This window comes from Bos javanicus, chromosome 9 (assembly GCF_032452875.1).
Source record: "Bos javanicus breed banteng chromosome 9, ARS-OSU_banteng_1.0, whole genome shotgun sequence".
Lineage (NCBI taxonomy): Eukaryota > Metazoa > Chordata > Mammalia > Artiodactyla > Bovidae > Bos > Bos javanicus.
This window is the reverse complement of record NC_083876.1, coordinates 67424386-67445355: the sequence shown is the minus strand read 5'-3', so window position 1 is coordinate 67445355 and position 20970 is coordinate 67424386. Positions and strand designations below refer to the sequence as shown.

The 20970-nt window shown below is 36.4% G+C and overlaps 1 protein-coding gene across 1 annotated transcript in view; it reads right to left on the bottom strand.

Moving 5' to 3' along the window:
* Window positions 1-20970, bottom strand: part of LAMA2 (laminin subunit alpha 2) — a 706382-nt gene that overhangs the window by 272989 nt on the left and 412423 nt on the right. Inside the window, exons 16-17 of the mRNA XM_061427935.1 lie at window positions 19136-19249; window positions 13692-13819 (exon numbers count right to left, since the gene is read on the bottom strand). Coding sequence (XP_061283919.1) covers window positions 13692-13819; window positions 19136-19249 — 242 coding nt within the window. The remainder of the gene's footprint in view (window positions 1-13691; window positions 13820-19135; window positions 19250-20970) is intronic.

The window sequence follows — 20970 nt, the reverse complement described above, 5'->3', positions numbered from 1 at the left end:
ATAGAAACTGGAAACAAAAATCTTCCAACAAACAAAGCCGAGGACCAGATGGCTTCACAGGTGAATTCTACTAAAAATTTAGAGAAGAGCTAAAACCAATCCTGGAGAAGGCAATGGCAACCTACTCCAGTACTCTTGCCTGGAAAATTCCATGGACAGAGGAGCCTGGTAGGCTGCAGTCCATGAGGTTGCTAGGAGTCGGACACGATTGAGCGACTTCACTTTCGCTTTTCACTTTCATGCATTGGAGAAGGAAATGGCAACCCACTCCAGTATTCTTGCCTGGAGGATCCCAGGTATGGGGGAGCCTGGTGGGCTGCCATCTATGGGGTCGCACAGAGTTGGACATGACTGAAGCAACTTAGCAGCAGCAGCAGCAGCAACACCAATCCTACTCAAACTCTTTCAGAAAACTGCAGAGGAAGGTAAACTCCCAAACTCATTCTATGAGGCCGCCATCACCCTAATACCAAAACCTGACAAAGATGCCACAAAAAAAGGAAACTACAGGCCAATATCACTAATGAACAGAGATGCAAAAATCCTCAACAAAATTCTAGCAAACAGAATCCAACAACATATTAAAAAGATCATACATCATGACCAAGTGGGCTTTATCCCAGGGATACAAAGATTCTTCAATATTTGCAAATTAATCAGTGTGATACACCACATTAACAAATTGAAAGATAAAACCCATATGATTATCTCAATAGATGCCTTTGACAAAATTATGATAAAAACTTTCCATAAAGCAGGTATAGAAGGAATATACCTCAACATATTAAAAGCCATATATGATAAACCCACAGCAAACATTATTCTCAATGGCAAAAAATTGAAAGCATTTCCCCTAAAGTCAGGAACAAGACAAGGATGCCCACTCTCACTACTACTATTCACATAGTTTTGGAAGTTTTAGCCACAGCAATCAGAGAAAATAAAGAAATAAAAGAAATCCAAGTTGGAAAAGAAGTAAAACTCTCACTGTTTGCAGATGACATGATCCTCTACATAGAAAACCCTAAAGACAACACCAGAAAATTACTAAAGCTCATCAATGAATATAGTAAAGTTTCAGGATATAAAATTAATACACAGAAATCCCATGCATTTCCATACACTAAGAATGAGAAAACAGAAAGAGAAATGAAGGAAACAATCCCATTCACCATTGCAACGAAAAGAATAAAATACTTAGGAATAAATCTACCTAAAGAAACAAAAGACCTATATATAGAAAACTATAAAACACTGATGAAAGAAATCAAAGATGACACAAATTGATGGAGAAATATACCATGTTCATAGATTGGAAGAATCAATGTAGTGAAAATGAGTATACTACCGAAAGCAATGTATAGATTCAATGCAATCCCTATCAAGCTACCAATGGTATTTTTCAAAGAACTAGAACAGATAATTTCACAATTTTTATGGAAATACAAAAAAAACCTCGAACAGCCAAGCAATCTTGAGAAAGAAAAATGGAACTAGAGGAATCAACCTGCTTGACCTCAGAGTATACTGCAAAGCTACAGTCATCAAGACAGTATGGTACTGGCACAAAGACAGAAATACAGGTCAATGGATCAAAATAGAAAGCCCAGAGATAAATCCATGCACCTATGGACACCTTATCTTTGATAAAGGAGGCAAAAATATACAATGGAGAAAAGACAATCTCTTTAACAAGTGACGCTGGGAAAATGGTCAACCACCTGTAAAAGAATGAAACTAGAACACTAACACCATACACAAAAAATAAACTCAAAATGGATTAAAAGTCTAAATATAAGACCAGAAACTATAATACACCTAGAGGAAAACATTGGCAGTACACTCTCTGACATGAATCACAGCATGATCCTCTATGACCCACCTCCCAGAGTAATGGAAATAGAAGCTAAAATAAACAAATGGGCTTAATTAAAAGAATTAATCTCAAAAATATACAAGCAGCTCCTGCAGCTCAATACCAGAAAAATAAACGACTGAATCAAAAAAATGGGCCAAAGAACTAAATAGACATTTCTCCAAAGAAGACATACAGATGGCTAACAAACACACGAAAAGATGTTCAGAATCACTCATTATCAGAGAAACACAAATCAAAACCACAGTGAGGTACCATCTCACATGAGTCGGAATGGCTGCTATCAAAAAGTCTAGAAACAATAAATGCTGGAGAGCGTGTGGAGAAAAGGGAACCCTTTTACACTGTTGGTGGGAATGCAAACTAGTATAGCCAGTATGGTGAACAGTGTAGAGATTCCTTTAAAAACTGGAAACAGAACTGCCATACAACCCAGCAATCATACTGCTGGGCATACACACTGAGGGAACCAGAAATGAAAGAGACATGTGTATCCCAATGTTCATTGCAGCACTGTTTACAATAGCTAGGACATGGAAACAACCTAGCTGTCCATTGACAGATGAATGGGTAAGAAAATTGTGGTACATACACACAATGAAATATTACTCAGCTATTAAAAAGAAAGCATTTGAATCAGTTCTAACCAGGTAGATGAAACTGGAGCCTATTATACACAGTGAAGTAAGGCAGAAAGAAAAACACCAATACAGTATATTAAGGCATATATATATGGAATTCCAGTTGAGCTATTTCAAATCCTGAAAGATGATGCTGTGAAAGTGCTCCACTCAATATGCCAGCAAATTTGGAAAACTCAGCAGTGGCCACAGGACTGGAAAAGGTCAGTTTTCATTCCAATCCCAAAGAAAGGCAATGCCAAAGAATGCTCAAACTACCTCACAATTGTACTCATCTCACACCCTAGTAAAGTAATGCTCAAAATTCTCCAAGCCAGGCTTCAGCAATACGTGAACTGTGAACTTCCAGATATTCAAGCTTGTTTTAGAAAAGGCAGAGGAACCAGAGGCCAAATTGCCAACATCCGCTGGATCATGGAAAAAGCAAGAGAGTTCCAGAAAAACATCTATTTCTGCTTTATTGACTATGCCAAAACCTTTGACTGTGTGGATCACAATAATCTGTGGAAAATTCTGAAAGAGATGGGAATACCAGACCACCTGACCTGCCTCCTGAGAAACTTGTATGCAGGTCAGGAAGCAACAGACTGGTTAGAATGACAGAAGTAATGTAAAATGCACTCACTGACAAAAAACAATGCTTTTTCAGAAAAAATTAAATAAAAATATATCAGACTTGACTAGCTCTTTACATTTTTAGCAAGCTTTTATGAATAATTCTATCAAATTTTCACAAAATCCTATGAGTTGGTTGGGTGGGCATAATTTTTCTTGTCCCAAATCATATGCTAATTTCCAGGAGAATTTAGCACGGAATCCAAAACTTTTTTTCTAACTTGATGTTCTCTTTTCCCTATCTGTTGCTGTTTAGTGACAAGGCCGTGTCCGTCTGACTCTTTGTGACCCCATGGACAGCAGCATGCCAGGCTTCCCTGTCCTTCACACCTTCTTAATTCAGAATTAAGTAAATTTAAACTTTGACTGAAGTGACTTAGCACACAAACTTCTAGTGGTGTAACTACTTGACACAATGAGTCTAAATAAAAGCTCCTCATAAAATATGTTTGTATTTGTGCTTCAATACCCTTTAAACAATGTAAACAGGTTCATTCCCTTGCTGCTGCAACTGTAGTTATAACTATGGAGAAGATGGTATTCAGCCACAAACATAAAATTAGAATAAGAAATAAACATGTACATCAAGAAATGTCTATAGAATTTGGATTGGCAAATGCAGCAACTTGACACTGATTTTGGCAAATATGTGAAGCTAACTGTTCTATGAAAGAAAGAGGTAACTGGAAGATCTTTGCTAACTTCAAGAAATTCCAAGATTATGTCATCTAATGGCCAGCTTCAGACCAGCAGAGGCACTGTTCTGCTTCCTGGCTTAGTCACTCCACAGAAGACACAAGCGATCAAGAATAGCAGGCATTTTTCACAAACAGGGAGCAAGAGAAGCTATTGCCAGAATAAATAGTAAGGATCTACACAAAGAAACAGTCTTTTTAAATGACTGAATGTAGATTTTTATATTTATGTTGATCCACTTATAAGTTAAGTGTATATATGTACATATAAATTAATATGTATGTGAACATATGTGTGTATTTACATATGTCAAGGTACAAACACAGATACAATCCAATTTGTTCCAGAAAGTATTTAATTCTATCAAAATATGTACATTAAGATAAAATGATGCAATAAAAGAGAAAAAAAACTAAAAATTAACATAAAAATTAAGGGTATATTTAGAGTACAGAATTCATATTATAAAAATGCATTTATATGGATGGGTATATGTATATCTCACACGCTAGTAAAGTAATGCTCAAAATTCTCCAAGCCAGGCTTCAGCAATACGCGAACCGTGAACTTCCTGATGTTCAAGCTGCTTTTAGAAAAGGCAGAGGAACCAGAGATCAAATTGCCAACATCTGCTGGATCATGGAAAAAGCAAGAGAGTTCCAGAAAAACATCTATTTCTGCTTTATTGACTATGCCAAAGCCTTTGACTGTGTGGATCACAATAATCTGTGGAAAATTCTGAAAGAGATGGGAATACCAGACCACCTGACCTGCCTCTTGAGAAACCTGTATGCAGGTCAGGAAGCAACAGTTAGAACTGGACATGGACCAACAGACTGGTTCCAAATAGGAAAAGGAGTTCGTCAAGGCTGTATATTGTCACCCTGCTTATTTAACTTACATGCAGAGTACATCATGAGAAACGCTGGACTGGAAGAAACACAAGCTGGAATCAAGATTGCCGGGAGAAATATCAATCACCTCAGATGTGCAGATGATACCTCCCTTATGGCAGAAAGTGAAGAGGAACTAAAAAGCCTCTTGATGAAAGTGAAAGTGGAGAGGGAAAAAGTTGGCTTAAAGCTCAACACTGAGAAAACGAAGATCATGGCATCCACCACTTCATGGGAAATAGATAGGGAAACAGTGGAAACAGTGTCAGACTTTATTTTTCTGGGCTACAAAATCACTACAGATGGTGACTGCAGCCATGAAAGTAAAAGACACTTACTCCTTGGAAGGAAAGTTATGACCAACCTAGATAGCATATTAAAAAGCAGAGACATTACTTTGCCAGCAAAGGTTTGTCTAGTCAAGGCTATGGTTTTTCCTGTGGTCATGTATGGATGTGAGAGTTGGACTGTGAAGAAGGCTGAGCACCAAAGAATTGATGCTTTTGAATTGTGGTGTTGGAGAAGACTCTTGAGAGTCCCTTGGACTGCAAGGAGATCCAACCAGTCCATTCTGAAGGAGATCAGCCCTGGGATTTCTTTGGAAGGAATGATGCTAAAGCTGAAACTCCAGTACTTTGGCCACCTCATGCGAAGAGTTGACTCATTGGAAAAGACTCCGATGCTGGGAGGGATTGGGGGCAGGAGGAGAAGGGGACGACAGAGGATGAGATGGCTAGATGGCATCACTGACTTGATGGATGTGAGTCTGAGTGAACTCCAGGAGTTGGTGATGGACAGGGAGGCCTGGCGTGCTGTGATTCATGGGGTTGCAAAGAGTCGGACACAACTGAGTGACTGATCTGATCTGATATGTATATACTGTACAATATTTTCATTTCATAGTGGCAGATCAACATGTGGCTTTGAACTTTCTTACAGCCAATGCAAGAGGGAACCCAGAAACCTCCTGGTTCCTGTGATGTGATAGGAAGTAATGAATTCTTTCATTACTAGCACAAAGTTTTCAACATTGAGGGTTAGACAATCAGGACATGTTCTATGTTTGCATGTACAATAGTGGAGCAGTACTCCTTCTAACTAATTGTTATCTGGAACTCTTGCTCAGGGGAAGAAAGATAAAATGGGATAAGATGCTGCACTGTGTCAGTGATTGAGGAAACTAGGGTAAGATGGTGAGATTGTCCATGCATAACTGCTGAAGGAGTGGAAGACCAAGAAGAAGAGGAGAGGAATGAAGGGAAAACTCATCTTACTTACTATGGTTTGGGCCACATGAATTTTTGAAATTTGTCCATAGGCTTTTCCTTATTGCAGTTTAATTACCTCTGTTCTACTTATTCTCATGAGACTCATTAAGCAAACATATTTCTTTAATTGTCTTCAAATAGTGTGAAATCTGATGGAATATCCGTAATTGGATTTTGTAATTAGAATTGCATATTTTCTGTGTCTCTCTAAACATGAGCTTCCCATTCAGCAAAAGTGGAACATGATCTGAGTAAAGTCTGCATGCTGATAAAGTATGAAAGCAAATAGCTAGCATAGTGTCACAAAGTTATAGTTATAATTTAAGAACAGTTTAAAAATTTTGCCAACATATGTTGGTTTGTTTAATGCTGAAGGCATTTAGTTACTCATTTCAGTGGTAAATGTTAGCTGCTCAGTTGTGTCCAGCTCTTTCCGACACCATAGACACCACCAGGCTCCTCTATCCATGGAATTCTCCAGACAAGAATACTGGAGTGGGTTGCCATTCCCTTCTCCAGGGGATCTTTCTGAGTGAGGGATAGAATCCAGGTTTCCTGCATTGTAGGCAGATTCTTTACTGTCTGAGCCAAAAAGGAAGCCTTAGTTACTTATTAGGTATTAATAATTAAACCTGTAGCTTTTCATTCTGCTTCAGTCTCTTAAGTTTGAGTTAGCATAGCTATCACCAAATAGCAGTCGTTTTTTACAATGGACATTCACAGTTTTTCTGACATTAAGTTCTATTAAATTTTTTTCCTCTCTTCAATGTCTCTATAATTGTTTCTATTTCTATAGCCCCACTGGAAGAAGCACAGAGAGGTGAATCAGAATATATGGATTCTAATATTTGTTCTGCCATAAGCAAGCTATGATCGTGATCAAGGCATTTAATTTCTCTGGAGTTTACTGTTTTCCTTCTGACAGATGGGACCAGTAAGATACCTGATAATCTCATATGTGAACACAAAAAAATATGTGGCAAATTGTCTAAAATGGCTAACATTCTAAAATTTCTGAATAATGTTGCTGAATTGAACATTTCCTTAACTTTCCTTTCATCTTGGAATAAGTACCAACTTTAACAACTATTGGGGAAAACCACTAGACCATTGAGGTATGACCTAAAACAAATCCCTTCTCATTATACAGTGGAAGTGAGAAACAGATTTAAGGGACTAGATCTGATAGACAGAGTGCCTGATGAACTATGGACAGAGGTTCGTGACATTGTACAGGAGACAGGGATCAAGACCATCTCCAAGAAAAGGAATGCAAAAAAGCAAAATGGCTGTCTGATGAGGCCTTAAAAATAGCTGTGAAAATCAGAGAAGCGAAAAGCAAAGGAGAAAAGGAAAGATATAAGGATCTGAATGCAGAGTTCCAAAGAATAGCAAGGAGAGATATGAAAGCCTTCCTCAGCAGTCAACGCAAAGAAATAGAGGAAAACAATAGAATGGGAAAGACTAGAGATCTCTTCAAGAAAATTAGAGATACCAAGGGAACATTTCATGCAAAGATGGGCTCAATAAAGGACAGAAATGGTATGGACCTAACAGAAGCAGAAGATATTAAGAAGAGGTGGCAAGAATACACAGAAGAACTGTACAAAAAAGATGTTCACAACCCAGATAATCACAATGGTGCAATCACTCACCTAGAGCCAGACATCCTGGAATGTGAAATTAAGTGGGCCTTACGAAGCATCACTATGAACAAAGCTGGTGGAGGTGATGGAATTCCAGTGGAGCTATTTCAAATCCTGAAAGATGATGCTGTGAAAGTGCTGCACTCAATATGCCAGCCAATGTGGAAAACTCAGCAGTGGCCATAGGACTGGAAAAAGTCAGTTTTCATTCCAATCCCAAAGAAAGGCAATGACAAGGAATGCTCAAACTATTGCACAATTGCACCCATCTCACACCCTAGTAAAGTAATGCTCAAAATTCTCCAAGTGAACTTCCAGACGTTCAAGCTGGTGTTAGAAAAGGCAGAGGAACCAGAGATCAAATTGCCAACATCCACTGGATCATGGAAAAAGCAAGAGAGTTCCAGAAAAACATCTATTTCTGCTTTATTGACTATGCCAAAGCCTTTGACTGTGTGGATCACAATAATCTGTGGAAAATTCTGAAAGAGATGGGAATACCAGACCACCTGACCTGCCTCTTGAGAAACCTGTATGCAGGTCAGGAAACAACAGTTAGAACTGGATATGAAACAACAGACAGGTTCCAAATAGGAAAAGGAGTACGTCAAGGCTGTATATTGTCACCCTGCTTATTTAACTTATATGCAGAGTACATCATGACAAATGCTGGGCTGTAAGAAGCACAAGCTGGAATCAAGATTGCCAGGAAAAATATCAATAACCTCAGATATGCAGATGATACCACCCTTATGGCAGAAAGTGAAGAGGAACTAAAGAGCCTCTTGAAGAAAGTGAAAGTGGAGAGTGAAAAAGTTGGCTTAAAGCTCAACATTCAGAATACTAAGATCATGGTATCTGGTCCCATCACTTCATTGGAAATAGATGGGGAAACAGTGGAAACAGTGCAAGACTTTATTTTTTTGGGCTTCAAAATCACTGCAGATGGTGATTGTAGCCATGAAATTAAAAGAGGCTTACTCCTTGGAAGAAAAGTTATGACCAACCTAGACAACATATTCAAAAGCAGAGACACTACTTTGCCAACAAAGGTCCATCTAGTCAAGGCTATGGTTTTTCTAGTAGTCATGTATGGATGTGAGAGTTGGACTATAAAGAAAGCTGAGCACTGAAGAATTGATGCTTTTGAACTGTGGTGTTGGAGAAGACTCTTGAGATTCCCCTGGATGCAAGGAGACCCAACCAGTCCATCCTAAAGATCAGTCCTGGGTGTTCATTGGAAGGGCTGATGTTGAAGCTGAAACTCCAGTACTTTGGCCACCTGATGCGAAGAGCTGACTCATTCGAAAAGACTGATGCTAGGAAAGACTGAGGGCAGGAGGAGAAGGAGACGACAGAGGATGAGATGGTTGGATGGCGTCACCAACTCACTGGACATGGGTTTGGGTGAACTCCAGGAGTTACTGATGGACAGGGAGGCCTGGTGTGCTGTGGTTCATGGGGTCGCAAAGAGTCAGACATGACTAAGCGACTGAAGTGAACTGAACTTAACAACCATAAGTGAATGTGGCCTCTAGGTTGAGCCCAAAAGTCCACTATAAAAGTGGTCAATTCTTTCAAAAATTTAAAGGTTAGTACTTCTGATGCACACACAAAGTATTATTCACAATGAGCCTACTCTCTGTTCAGCTTTGTGCCAAGAATATCTCTAATTTTATTATATAACACACATATCCTAAGAGTTCAAGGACTGTGATGTGTCTGTTTCTTATCATATTTAATCTATAAGTTATGTGATGCCAGAATTAAAAGAATATAAACATTTGAAATGTTTACAATTTTATTTGCTTCTCTAGAGATAAATTTCACTACCTAGTTACAATCTATAGCTGGAATATATACATCACCAAGATGAGATGGCTAAGCAAACAGTGGATACTGTAAATAGTTGATAAAGTGATATATACGTATAATTTAAATATTATATGCTTGTCTGTATTCATACATCATAATAATTATACCAATCGATCTCTATCTCCCTACACATTTGATTTATTTTGCAACATTATCTAAGAAATTTGGAGCCAAAATGCTGTAATCTATAAGATTTATGACCAGGGATTAAATAGATAAATCACAAGGCAAAACCATCACTAAGCCTTACACTTCTAGATGAAGGTTGCAGCAACCTTTAGTTGAATTTTTTTTTTTCCTAAATAGTCTGCGAACATTCAAATCACATCTCCTGGATAATATGTGACTAGTCAATTTATTCTGAGTTTCTAACTCAGATTATCAGAATAATGACTTTTCAAAAACATTTTTAAAAGGAGAGTTTCTCTAAGTCATTAAATATCCCATTATTTAGTGAATACAAATTCAGGTTATTAGATTAAAATTACATTTTGTCTCATCACAGTTGTGCAGCTGAATTATGTTAACTTTCAAAATTGTGGTAAACTTAAAAAACCTAATACCTCTAAACATAAATTTTTAAACAAAGTGAATTGTCACTGTTCCTTCTTTTTACTTAAACAAAAATGCCACCTATCTATTGTAGTTGATTTTCAATATTTATTGTGAGTTTCAGGTGTACAGAAAAGTGATTCAGGTTTTTTGCAGATTATATTCCACTCTAGGTTATTATAAGTATTGGGTATAATACCCTCTACAAATGCTACATTTAAAGCTGGCATTTAAAATAGGTTTTTGCACTCTACTGCCAATTCTACTTGTAAGGATAAAATTATAACCTAATAATTTAACAATTGTGTAATGTAAATGAAAACACCTTAAATGAAAGGATCTTTAAATATTTCATTACTGTTATTATTGAGCTTTCCTTAAAGAGTCAAGATCTGCACAATATATCAAACCGGAATACCATACTTAGGAACATTTTATCACTGGATACTAGAACCTCAATTCTTTTTATCACTGACAGATGATGGATGGTGTTTAATGCTTGCTGACTTTTTTCTTTCAGGAGCACAATTAGAATCCATTTTAAAGTAGAAGCACAGTGAACAGAGAAGGATGGGTCATGAATGCCTATAATTATCCAAGCAAAGTTCTGTCCCTAATGGCTCATCCATATTTATAATAATACCAGTACAATTTGAGGATAAATTCATAAGGTCTATATATTCACTCGATTATATAATTCTGCAAATGTTTTAGGCTAGGATTCATGTGGTACTATGAATGGCCAGCTCTGCTGGACTGACAGTTATGCTAATGCCATAGATATTTTGGTTGCGAAGGAGTGCAATGCAGATGAGTAACCAGATGCCATCCCTTTGTTTTTCTTAAAGTTTTGTGTAAATTGGATGGTTTTGGAGAATTCCACTGAAGTGAGTGAGTCAGTTTTCCATCGCTTGATCTAACCCTTCACAAGTACACCAGAGAGCAAGATTTGTGTCATGGATGTCCAACATACTCATTATTTCCCAGATTTCCTTTTAGCCTTTTTCCTCTTCTCTGACATCCCTGGTTGCCAAAAGATCTTCAGTTTGGTAACCACCCAGGCACATGCCCTAAATTCTGAAAATATTCTGATCACTAATATATATTACCCCATTCCCCATTTAAGTCTCTTAATGTTATTGCTTAAAATGCAGTGTTTTTTAAAGAAGCCCTTAATGTAAGACTGTATGTAATGTAAAGACCCCTTAATGCAGGGGAATGCAAAGCACATGGACTTTAAACAAAATTTCAACTCTGATACTTTAATTTATGGCTGAGTAAATTACTTAATAAATGATCAGTCTCAGTATTAGGCTCACCATGTTCAATCATGGTTTTAGGTGCTTGGTGCACTTCAATTTATGTAGTTCTCATAACAACCCTCTGAGAAGGTCCTAATTATGACAAGAGAATTGAGACACAGAGAATGTAAGTTACTTTCCCAGAGTCATACGGCTAGAAAGAATGAAATTCAGCATTTAAATTAAGGAGTTCCAGTTCCAAAAATTGGCACTATAATGCTCTTTTCCCACTTGAAAACTCCTTTCTTCATATTTAATGAAAGCAGACTACTACATTCTAGGTATAGGGTCAGGTATTATATTTGGCGTTATTTAACCTTCAGAAACACTTTAATAAGTGGGTGTAAAATAATGCCAAGTATAATGCCTGACCCTATGCCTAGAATGTAGTAGTCTGCTTTCATTAGATCTTCGTTCTTCTTTTCCTCTCCAATGACTAAGATGGAAATTCTGATGGAGGGATGCTGTCAGGGAAGAGTAAAAAGATTTCCTGTGCGCTAAAGTGCAGGAAGCGTAATTCCTAAGATAACTTTTAAATTCAATGACAGAATTAATCTCAAAATCTTTAACTTCTGGTATTCATGGACCCTAGCAGTAAAAGACCATTTTTATTAGGAATATCTTAGATAATACCACAAAATATGACCAGCTTGGTAACACCTTCACATTAAAAAGTTGTAACTTTTTAACCTGTAACATGTAATCATCATGAAAAATTTTTGCTCTTCAAGGATTACTACAGCATTCAGAAATAGATGAAAATTACATACAAAAATATGAATTTTATTAAGCACTAAGCTAACCTTTAAGAAAATTTTTTAAAATTTGATTTAAAACTCTAGTTACTTACAATGTTTACTAATAAAAAGTATTGATTATTATTATAATTAATATGCTTAATTAAAATAAAACAAGATTTTTGGTTTTAGGGTATTGCTTACATATTTGCTAATGGGATGGTTACCCCTGAGGGGAAAGTGAATTACAGCATCTGAAATAATGTGTTCCCCTAAAAGGTAAAGGGAAGATCAGACAAAATATATACTTTAAAAAGTCTGCTATACAAAGTTATTGTTTCAGATGAACAAGTAGAAAATTTTTTAAAAAACAAAGATAGCCAGATGAATAGAAAAATTGTATGAAGTTTGCATTAAACTTTTCATGATGTGTTTTATGCAAACTAAAGTGCTATCATCGATATTTCAATATTTTATAATTTATAATACCATTAAACTATTTCAATAAGATAAAAATATATATACAATATGATATATGATAATATGATAAATCATGCAATAACTAAGAGATAAAACTGTTGCTTAAAGGTCAACTAGATTTATTATTTTACCTTTTTGAGGGATTTATGAGTTGCCTAAGATTTACAGTGTGTGACTGGGATCCAAATAAGCAGCATTTTATTAGTAGTATTTTTTAATATAGTATGAAGGGGTGTGTGTGTGTGTGTGTGTGTGTGTATCTGTGGGTACGTGTCTGCTGCTGTTGCTGCTGCTAAGTCGCTTCAGTTGTGTCCGACTCTGTGCGACCCCATAGACGGCAGCCCACTAGGCTCCTCTGTCCATGGGATTCTCCAGGCAAGAACATTGGAGTGGGTTGCCATTTCCTTCTCCAATGCATGAAAGTGAAAAGTGAAAGTGAAGTCTCTCAGTCATGCCCGACTCAGCCTAGTTACAGCCAAAGTAGAAGCACCAGAAGTACACGTATCAAATACATACACACTAAAGGCATGTAGCTAAGAGCTGATCAACATGCAGAAGCACAAAGCCCAGGTTCCATCACATTTTGAATTGTGTATCAATGGTTGTGGAAAAGTAGCTGTTCCCATAATGAAATACAAACTATACAAAACATATTTAAAGAAAATGACAGCAGAGAGGTTCAAGAAGGTACACTTCTTTCGTGGTCCACCAGCGTTCACGAGACAGCCGCACACACAGCCAGGCTCTTTGTGGGGTCGGCATTCTCTGCTTCCCCTTCAAGAAGCTGCTTTTGACTTGTGGAAGGCTGGGCTAAGTTTGTAAAATATATGTCTGTTCTTTGGAGTTGGTTTAGAAATTCTATTTGAGTTCTCTCTCTTAGATACTACTAACTCCCCAAAACTAGAGCTAAAAATATTAAAATTTTCATGGAATAAACAGCCATAGCTTTAAATATTTTATATTTAGAAAAATTCATATTATCTTCCTGATAAATTTATGCACATCTTTATTATTTATTTATGTGTGACAAGAGAAAGGGTAAATTCTATATCAAAAATACACTTGCAGAACCAGATTCCCAACTCTGGAAAGAGGTAAGTTTGTTACTCACTTATTGGATGGGCTATTGAGTGGACAGGCACAGGGCTGACAGTCGTCAGAGGTTCCTTTAGTAGGATCACCATAGAAACCAGGAAGACATTTATCGCAATATGGTCCATCAGTGTGATCCTTACAATTCTGAGGAAGAAGTGCACATCAGAGTTTATTATTCCAGTCTCTAGCATCAATGCATTACCAAAAATAGGTCTACAGAATCATTAGTCTGTTCCCCGCCAGGAAGAGTAATTTCCCACATAAAATGGTCAATTTTACAGCTGTGAAATAGCATTGAAAGTTAATTTAATATCTAGCTTATAAACTACATGCTACGTTCAGCATATGCATACTTAACAAAAAGATGACTGAAATTCACTATAAAGTTTTTTCATTATGTAAATCATATTTTCTTTTTTGTTGTTTTTTATTTTTTTTCTTAAAGAAATATGTGTGAGTATGTGTAGTAACATACATTTAGACTCTACAGAGACTAAATGACATATATTTAATGGAAATTGTACCTGATTTAGGTAAAAATTAATTGTTCAACTTAAAACTGCTGATTTAATGAGAACTGTGGCTAATCACACAAATCCTCTGAGACTATAGCCTTCCTACATCTGAGATTAATCTGGACCTCAGTATGCTCTGATGATGTGGACAATGCACTAATGTATTACAGTTGTGAGGGCCTTGCTTGACTCATGATTAAAAGATGGGAAGACTGAGAAATTTTTAAATGTATACTGCTGCTGCTACTGCTAAGTCGCTTCAGTCGTGTCCAACTCTGTGCGACCCCATAGACGGCAGCCCACCAGGCTCCCCCGTCCCTGGGATTATCCAGGCAAGAACACTGGAGTGGGTTGCCATTTCCTTCTCCAATGCATGAAAGTGAAAAGTGAAAGTGAAGTCGCTCAGTTGTGTCCGACTTTTAGTGACCCCATGGACTGCAGCCTACTAGGCTCCTCCGTCCATGGGGTTTTCCAGGCAAGAGTACTGGAGTGGGGTGCCATCGCCTTCTCTGAAATGTATACTAATAAATACTAAAACCACAAGGCATGTAACAGTTTCCCACAGACATTGGTTTTTAAAATAAAACAGCATTTTCCATCAATTAGTATTTTCTGGAACCATGTACTTTTTAAAAATAAAGAAAATCAAAATAAAATAATTTATATCTTGATTTCTTCATATAAATTAAAGTAGATTTATCAACTTAGTGTTCACAAAATTCATCAAGACTGGTAAAGGTGAACAATCAATTAATGAATGAAATTGTCTATAAAGTTTTCAATAGCACAATTTGATCAATTTATATGATGTTTTGGCATTGTGTAGACATAAGTTCTTCAAACTCCTATAATACAATAAAATGTATATAATGCCTATTAAATATCATACAACATAGATTTATTGTGACTGAAATATATTTTTAATCTTACAAGCATATAACATTCTATTTTTTCTCATTTCAAAAGAGTTCATCAGAGTTTGGAGTATAAAACCTTTAATTTTATCATTAATAACCAGATATGTAGAGGAAATAGCTAACAGCCAAAATATAAATTCATTTTAAGCATAAAGTAAAAATTTATTAAACTTGATGACCAATGGGAGAGCCAATTTGATTTAATTAAAGTTCTGAGTTATTCTAGCATATTAAAAGTTCTTTTAAAATTATATTTAATAAATATATTTAATTTAAAACCACGTAAATAACATTTCAGAAAACAGTCAAATTCCTTGGGGAGAGGGACAGATTACTGAATAGAAGATATTAAATGAAAATCCAGTGATTTAACTCTGAATCAATTGCTTACATTCTGTAAAATGTGAGAGCTGAAGCCCATAATATATGCAGCTTTCAAGTTCTGAAATCCTATGACAGTTTGAACTACAAGTGAATAGGTGATACTTTACTATCTGTTAATACTTGAAAACAGGTTTTTCCTTAAAGTATTTAAAATTCTCAAATTTATTTATCAACCTTCTATCAAAGTAGCAAAGATGTTAACTTTATTATCAACACTTGTCTAAATAACAGCACATCTAGTAGGAAGTTGCCAGGCATGGATCAATCTGATGAAACGCTTTCCTCTTTAATTTCATCTTCATATTTGTTCCTTTCAGTTTTCAAGTTTAACTAACGTTGGCTCTTACTAAAAAAAGTTGAATGTTTGTTGCAATATTCTTTGTATATTGTTATACTGATACAATCAAAATTGTATCTTCAAAGATTTAGGGGCTTTAAAAAACAAGATAATAAAACCGACTATGTTTTAACCATGTTGAAAATGGTTTTTCTAAAACTCAACTGAAAATCTTATACAACCCAGAGACCCTGCTTTGCTTTACTAATTTGGAAGAAAAATAACATATTTCTTGCATTTCCTAATGTCATATGTCACTGAATGGAAATTTTAAAATTAATCTTAAAACTCAACTGTTTTTGTAATTGAAACCATAAAACAGTAATAGGAAAAAATACAATGGAAACTCAAACTTAAAAAAAGATGAAAGGTTCACTCTGATGGGCTGGTGAATTTTATAGGTATCCTGTTCCAAAGTGCTCTCCAAATGTCTGTTCACATCACTTATCACAGGAACGATGACAAGGAGCAAGCATGCAATCTTCCCATGTGACTTGACTGTTTCTTGCTGCTAAGTCACTTCAGTCATGTCCGACTCTGTGCGACCCCATAGACATCAGCCCACCAGGCTTAGGTCACTTCAGAAGTACTGCAAGTCAAACTGATCTTTCAATATAGGTCCACACTATAAAAGAGGTCTGGATTTTGGTCTGATATCAAAAAATATTTCAATTTATTTCTAATTAGTTTCAAAGCCAAACTAACTAAAATGTAGTTTATCTGGAAAAGTTTAAAAAATTTTCTGTTTAATGCTAGGAGGGCAAGCATAAATAATTTCTTAAAAAGAAGCTAAAATGCAGAACAACTGAATGGTAAGATTGCTTTTGATGTGCAGCACTTAAATATTTTTATCTTTGTGGATCATGTTGGAATTAATATGCTCAAAATGGGACAGCAGCATTTAGTTATCAGTATCATTTCAAATAGAGCATTTGGAAGTCTCCAGAAAATATCTTACATTATTATCTATTTATCAGCTACAATGGAAAATTCAGAAAACACACCAGATTAAGGTCTGTAAGGTCAATCATTAAGTTCTCTGTTGCTTCCCTAAGATCCCTTGCTTATTTGAAGTATTCTCCTATCTCCTTGTCCATGAAACAAATTCAATAAACTACAGTTCATTAGTAGAAGGCCTCAGATAATCACTGATTCCCCTTACTTCTTCCCCCCAAAATTATACTGGATGAAACTATCCTACTCTAAAACAATGGGCTTTCATTCTTAGAAATATCCTATAACCAAATGGACTAACAGCATCATTTTAGACTTAATCTTAATGAATGCAGCATGAAATATTGCTATTGGAAGCATTATGAGTCTGTTGTCATGAAATATTAATTTCTGTCTTTTTAGGTTTAAGTAAAACAGTTATGACCAACCTGCTAAGTCACTTCAGTCGTGTCCGACTCTGTGCGACCCCATAGATGGCAGCCCACCAGGCTCTGCCGTCCCTGGGATTCTCCAGGCAAGAACACTGGAGTGGGTTGCCATTTCCTTCTCCAATGACCAACCTAGATAGCATATTAAAAAAAAAAAGTAATGTCTCTGCTTTTTAATATGCTATCTAGGTTTTCAATATGCTATCTTTTTAATGACCAACCTAGATAGCATATTCAAAAGCAGAGACATTACTTTGCCAACAAAGGTCTGTCTAGTCAAGGCTATGGTTTTTCCTGTGGTCATGTATGGATGTGAGAGTTGGACTGTGAAGAAGGCTGAGCGCCGAAGAATTGATGCTTTTGAACTGTGGTGTTGGAGAAGACTCTTGAGAGTCCCTTAGACTGCAAGGAGATCCGACTAGTCCATTCTAAAGGAGATCAGTCCTGGGTGTTCTTTGGAAGGACTGATGCTAAAGCTGAAAGTCCAGTACTTTGGCCACCTCATGCGAAGAGTTGACTCATTGGAAAAGACTCTGATGCTGGGAGGGATTGGGGGCAGGAGGAAATTGGGATGAGATGGCTGGATGGCATCACCGACTTGATGGACATGAGTTTGAGTGAACTCCGGGAGATGGTGATGGACAGGGAGGCCTGGCGTGCTGTGATTCATGGGGTCACAAAGAGTCGGACATGACTGAGCTACTGAACTGAACTGAACTGAAAACAAATCTATATCTGTTTTGGGCTGAATATTTGTTTAAAGGTAACTCAGTATTTTTCCCAAGGTACATTTTAAAAGACTTATTGTATAATTAAAATGAAAATCACTTAGTCTTTCTGTTCATAACAATGCCATTTGAAAAATCTACTGATCCACAAATTAAGGCTATCATGCTTTATCCTGCAATGCAATTAAACAAAATCTGCTATAGAGAAAACAGAAAGAGCATCAATAAAACTAAATGTCAAATCACATTGAAACAAAAGCCCTGAATTTTCATTTTGGATTTTTCCCAGAAGCTTTTAAATGGAAGAAAAAGGGTAGGGGAGGGGGAAGAATGAGCAAGAGAGAGAGAGAACATTAAGAAATACAGATAACAGAGGCTGCCTTAAATTCTACAGGGAAATGTGAATATGATATCCTCCTAAATTGGCACCATTTCAAATTGTGTTTCTGCAAGATTAATGAAATGAGAAGTGTTGTTTCAAGCTTCATGTCATGTCAGACAATATAAAACTAACATGCCCTTGAGTTAATCAGAATGGTCTATTCAGCGTAATCTCCAATCCAAAAGCTTCTTAGCAGGATGGAAAGTGCTTCACCCTCTGTAGAGCTTTTTTTCTGGTTATAGTATTGACTTAATAGAAGGAGTAAGCAGCTCTGGTGACTATGTATTGCACATATTTATTATTTTTAATTTACACACAATGTTTTGAATTTAGTTCAATGCTGAAATTTTCCAAAAAAAAAAAGAACGTAGTATGCCCTCATTTTCAAAGTGAAAAAAAGTGTAATTATGCCTATTACAGAGCTTATATTTTATACTTTTCATATTATGGGGTTACAAATCATTTCCTGTTACAGAAATGCAGTCATTTTTTGGGTAGAATTACATAAGAGATTGAAACCATATATATTTGTGGCAGATATGTATCACAGTCATTAGTTATGTTTTATTATGATATATCTGATCTTAATTCAATCCTTAGACTTATGTGAGTAAACACTTTCTAAAGCTTGTCAGTCAGGAAGACCACATATGAAAGAACCTTCTCAGCTTCCAACTCAGTTCAATATAAAGATCACTGTCAAATCCCTTCTTGACTCAAGTGTTTAAGGTCCCAAAGGTAGTAATTGAGTTGCAGGGCTTATTGAGCTGATTTCAGCCCTGTCAATCAGCAACCCCAATGGAGAAAGCACTTACCAGGCATTCTCCGGTGGTATCATCACAGGATTCCGCGTGACCAAAGCACTGACAGGGTTCACAGAGGCCACCAAAAATAGTGCCGTTAACTCGTCTGTGCCTAGGCCAACAAGACTGAAAGGAAAATATGGTCTCAAGTTAGTCTCAGGGATTTTTTTAAAGCTTACTTTTGTCTTTAGCAGATAAACATATTTAGGTAGCAAACCCAGCAGATGTGCATGTCAAAGCATTGCCATTATGGAAATATGGCTACCAGAGCTATTCCTCCTGACATGGGGGCTTCGTACTGACCTTAGTGTTATTGGCAGGTATGAGATTAGAGGAAGCATTAACTTGATGACTCTTCTGAAATAGCAAAATAAAGCAGAGATATAAAGAATTGAATCACGACAGTCTCAAAGTAAAAAGCATAGACAAGAAAACAGAAGAAAAAGTATTGAAAAAAAGCAGCCGACATAAATGGGCTCTTCAGAACCTCAGCCTACTAGAGCATTTAATGTCCTGTCCAAGGATTGTAGATCCTCTGGAATGTCTTCCCTTTCTCACATGCAAACTGCCCTTAACTCCGTCACTTCCAGAAAATCTTTGCAATTGTCTGGAAAAAAGGTAGCACTCATCTCACATTTGATCACCTACATGGCTGACTTGTGCACATATATAATTTATAGTTCTCATTCTCAACTTCCTCCACCCTATTTTACCTTCTCAAATTTACACAAAATAGTTTATGATTTATTTACCATACATTCCTTAGATATTTTATTTTATGGTTTTATTCTACTAGAACTCTAGTTATATCCATCATTCCTTTTTAAAGTGTAAAACACTTTCTCATACAAGAATAGAATTCTGATTTGAAAAAGGATATTTGGGTCACAGAGCATCTGTGTGTCAGGGCTGGCTTTCAGTTCACTGTCATGTTTAAGCATCCCTTCTGCGGGGGTCACTCTCAACTGGACAGGGTACAAAACAAAGGGGGAAACACTGCTGCCCTGCAGGAGCGTATGATCTCCCTCAAGTTAAAACTGCATTTTGTGGGTTATTTACTATATTTCTGGATGGTTAACTACAACTCAGTATATCATGAAAAGGCCTTTTTTTTCCTAGCTGAGAGTGGAAACAAGAGAGAAACCACTGAGGTAATAAAGAACATAGAATTGTGCTGTGTATTGTTGGAAAGGTTCCTTCTGCCTCAGGATATGAGGATTCTTAAATTTGAACATCAATAGCAAAGACATAAAAAAAGGATGATCTGATACTTGATATCCTAAAGGAAAACAAAAGCAACTTTCTTCTTAATTTGGGCAGTATAGAAAAGAAGGTGTCAATTTTCTAACCCTTTCTAATAATTTTTACTCATTAAAAATGTTGTCACCCTAGACTCATTACAGAATAGATTTTGTAATGTAATATATATTTCTAAAAACTGGTGAAGCTATATATTCAGAAGCGAGTAGAAATTAAGGGTGTTGCTAATAGGGAGATAATTGACTTACTGTTTTGAGGAAAAATATTCATAGAATTGTCATTAATAAGATATATATTATATACAGGTATACATATATAATATATAAGGTGTGTGTGTGTGTATATATATATATATAAAACAAGGCATATATATATACACACATATATATCTGCAAATATATTACTTATCCTACATCCTCTTTAAATTTCCCAACTCTTAGACCTCTTTCTTAGCCAGTGATTTCATCTCATTAGTCACAGAGAATACTGAAGGCAGTGGAAACGATCTTTCCACTACCAAGTACACAAGCACAAGCCCATATTTCCGTTAGTCATATTTCCCTCTGGAACAATGGGGATGAGGCATG